We start from the raw sequence: 3,295 nt of genomic DNA, 5'->3' as shown, positions 1-3,295 counted from the left end.
TTGTGTTTGGGGGTGGAAATGGCACAGATAACTGCCGCAAGACTTGTAACTCTGCTTGCACTGATGTCACAGGCACCATTTAATTGTTTCCCTGTAACACCAGCACAGCCATAGTCACCATGGCAAAAGAACATTATTTGGATGGCTTTGGAGTGTAGACACATCCTAGGAAACTATTATCCTTACAACAGGAACTCATTTTGTAGCCCCTCTTTTTAGGGTGTGCATAGCTTCTTTGTTAATAAACATGTACAAGAACAAAAACTTCACAAGCTTGTTTTTTAAAATATTTTTAAGCAAATGTATTACGGTGATATGTTGCAAAAACAAACTACAAGCATCTCTTATTACAAAGAAGTGTGTGTGGGGGGGTGTAAATACTGGATAATTTGTTTTCCTTGCATCAGGAACAGACAAAGTTACTTGAGTGGGAACCTTGGCAGCAAGGGAAAAGGCAATGAGTGGTTTTACAAGGGAAACCCATCTGTGACATGGTTCTCCATAGGCTTCCTAATAACCATTAAGAAATTGGGGAGTGAAAAACCCTGTTGCTAGCAGGATGATGACAATGACAATGGGCACAATACACAGGGTCACAGCTGTGATGTTGAGGCACTGGGCAGTAGAACCATAGCTGCGAGCTCCACTGTGGTCACCAACCACTTTGCGATCTCTTGCCTGTTCAGAAAGAAGAAAGAAACAAAAGTCAGCGATTGAAATCAAGCTAGAAGATAAGCTGCTTGTGCAGAGCTGCTCCCACACCTCTGGGTTTATACGATCTTATTATCTGATCAGCGGCAGCCAAATTATGAGAAGAACCCAATCTTTACACACCAGAAAGGATGTCACTATGCCAGTTGTTAGTTATGTCTCTCATGTCATGTGGCTTATTGGTCTGTTGTTGCCCTTGCAGATCATTATTTTTGCATATTAAAGTTAAGATGACAGGGGGGAAATCCCACAGATGTTGCAATCACACAAAGCAGTCTAAAAGAAAAATCCGTGTTGCAGATGATAAATGGACTTGGTTTTTGGTCATTGACTCTTCTGTGTTAAGCTACATGCACAACGAAGTTTTCTACTATTGAAGTGTAGAAAACACCTACCTCAGGGGCTTAGATAGTCTTAGAGATTTGTTTTTCAGTGCTAAGCTGTGGAGAAAGAGGCTGCCCGAACAATCAGAGCAGGTGACCAGCAAATTTAAGAACTGAATTCCAAGTTTCCTAGAGACCAGCTAGCTTTTGCCCTGCCCTATCAACTTCCCTCCACATTTCATAGAATCATAGAATTGACCCGAGGGTCATCTAGTCCAAGAACTTAACGTTTGCCCTGAGATTTAAGAGTCTCATGCTCTACCGACTGAGGCTCCCTACCACCAGTGGAAGGCAAGGGCACAGACACTGAGTGTGGAATGTAAACTGGAGCAATGCTGTGGTACTGCTAGGCTGCAGCTGCCTGATCAGTCCCTTAAGGTTGCCCATTTTTATATACATAAAGCCAGGTGGATGGGTGTTCCCCGCCCCCCACGTGTTGCACATGCAGACACACACAAGATGATGCAGGGGGGTGGGCAAAATGCTGTTTTCCCTCACTGTGCTCCCTTGTTTAAAAACCTTTCCTCCCAGGCAATTTCAGTGTTGGAAGTGAGCCAACTGGGGGAAAGGTTTCCCTCCCCTCCCATGCCCCTTTCCTTGCAGGAAATAAGACCCCCGCCCCAGCTTTATACATCAACACAGGGCTGACACATGGACGCGTCACAGTCTAGCTTGATCCGCCAGACTTTGTAGCCAGGGCTGAGTTTTGGTTCAAAGGCCTAAGTGGGCCCTGTTTAAAGCTATACTTTACCCCATGGGTTAAATCTAAATCCAAAACTCGGCTCTGAAAATTTGGGAAAGAAGAAACAATGCCGTCATTCCCCTGCCTCTTGCCAATGAGAGGCCATGATTAATGCCTCCCCTCCTCCCTCTAGCAAGCGAAGCAACAACCCAGCAGATACTTTTAAAAGTTCAATCGATGTCAGCGGGGCTCATTTCCGAGTAAACACGGATAGGAGAGGGCTCCTAGGATGGCTGGAGGGACTTCTGAGCACCCAAAACGTTTTTTTAAAAAAGTCCTGATCACGTCCCGCCGGCTTTACGCCCCCTCCCCGTCCCCCACCCACGAGGGGGCAAATGGAGCGTGGAGCAGGAAGGGGTGGGAGCGTCCCATGGACGGCGGAGCTCTCGTCCATCCTGCCCTTCTCACCTTAACCGAGAAGACCAGGGCCATGAACCCGAGGCAGCAGAAGTTGCAGTACATCATGGTGCAGATCGACCACAAGATATGGTCGCGGGGAGGCGCCACGCAGACTTGGCTTTGGTTGTGCATGTGGATCACGGTGGAGCCAGGCGACGCGCCCGCGGGGTCGAGGATGGCCATGTCGTGCTCGTCCTTCAGCTCCTCGTAGCGCGGCAGCCCGCCGCTGGCCTGGCCGGGCAAAGGGAAGTGGGCGCCGCTTGCCATCTTCTCGCCTGCAACCGGGTCTCTCAAGAAGAACTGCTTCGCGGGGCAGCGATCCGGGGAGTGAAAGGCAGGCGGAGGGAGGAGGCGGAGCTGCCAGGCTTTTATCCCGGGCAGGCGTGGATGCGCTCTCTGATTCCCAGCATGGAATAGTGGGCAAACGGAAGGAATCGAAACTTAGGCAGGAACCTCCAAATTTGGGGAACTTGGGCAGCCGGATGTGTGAACTGCTTTCCCTCTGTGTAACGCGGCATGCCCCGCTCTTGACTTGAGAAGGGATCCTCCCGCTCCCCGCCCCCGAAGTATGCGCGCTCTCTCCTTTTTGCAAGCGTATACTTTAAAATATATCAGCATTACTTTAAAAAAGTTATTAATACAGTATGGCTGTTGTAGCTTAATGACCATATACACATACAAGCATTAGATGACGCACTGGTGTTCTGATACATCTCTAATTTATCGAAGTTGCAACCCACCTATTTTTTTAAATTGCGAATTTTAAAAATGTTTAACCACCCTCCAGCAGAGCTGCTAGGACAGTTTAAGAAAACAACAGCAAATATATAAGTACAGGTAATGCTAAAATATAGCAGTTCAGCAGCAATAAAAATAACTGCTATCACTTTTGTAAAGCTAAGCAGAGTTCAATATGGTTTCAAATTGGATGTAGGACCACAAGTTGAGATTTTGTACATTGAAGGGGGTTGGACTAGATGACCCTCGGAGTCCCTTCCAGTTCTACCAATTCACTTACCCTTTCAGCATGTTAAAAATATTTTTATATATTTTTAAAAAA

General features: G+C 47.1%; 1 protein-coding gene across 1 annotated transcript; it reads right to left on the bottom strand.

The window, feature by feature from the left end:
- Positions 1–457: 457 nt before the first annotated feature.
- LOC128417440 (dispanin subfamily A member 2b-like) lies at positions 458–2,799 on the bottom strand. The gene is made up of 2 exons (XM_053396103.1): positions 2,245–2,799; positions 458–678 (listed from the first exon to the last, which is right to left on the bottom strand). The coding sequence occupies exons 1-2, from the start codon at positions 2,500–2,502 to the stop codon at positions 511–513; spliced, it is 426 nt and encodes a 141-aa protein (XP_053252078.1). The 5' UTR covers positions 2,503–2,799; the 3' UTR covers positions 458–510.
- Positions 2,800–3,295: the final 496 nt, after the last annotated feature.

The sequence above is a fragment of the Podarcis raffonei genome, chromosome 1 (genome assembly GCF_027172205.1).
Source record: "Podarcis raffonei isolate rPodRaf1 chromosome 1, rPodRaf1.pri, whole genome shotgun sequence".
NCBI classification, from domain to species: Eukaryota; Metazoa; Chordata; class Lepidosauria; order Squamata; family Lacertidae; genus Podarcis; species Podarcis raffonei.
The sequence above is the reverse complement of the archived record's forward strand: the minus strand, read 5'-3'. Positions and strand labels throughout refer to the sequence as shown.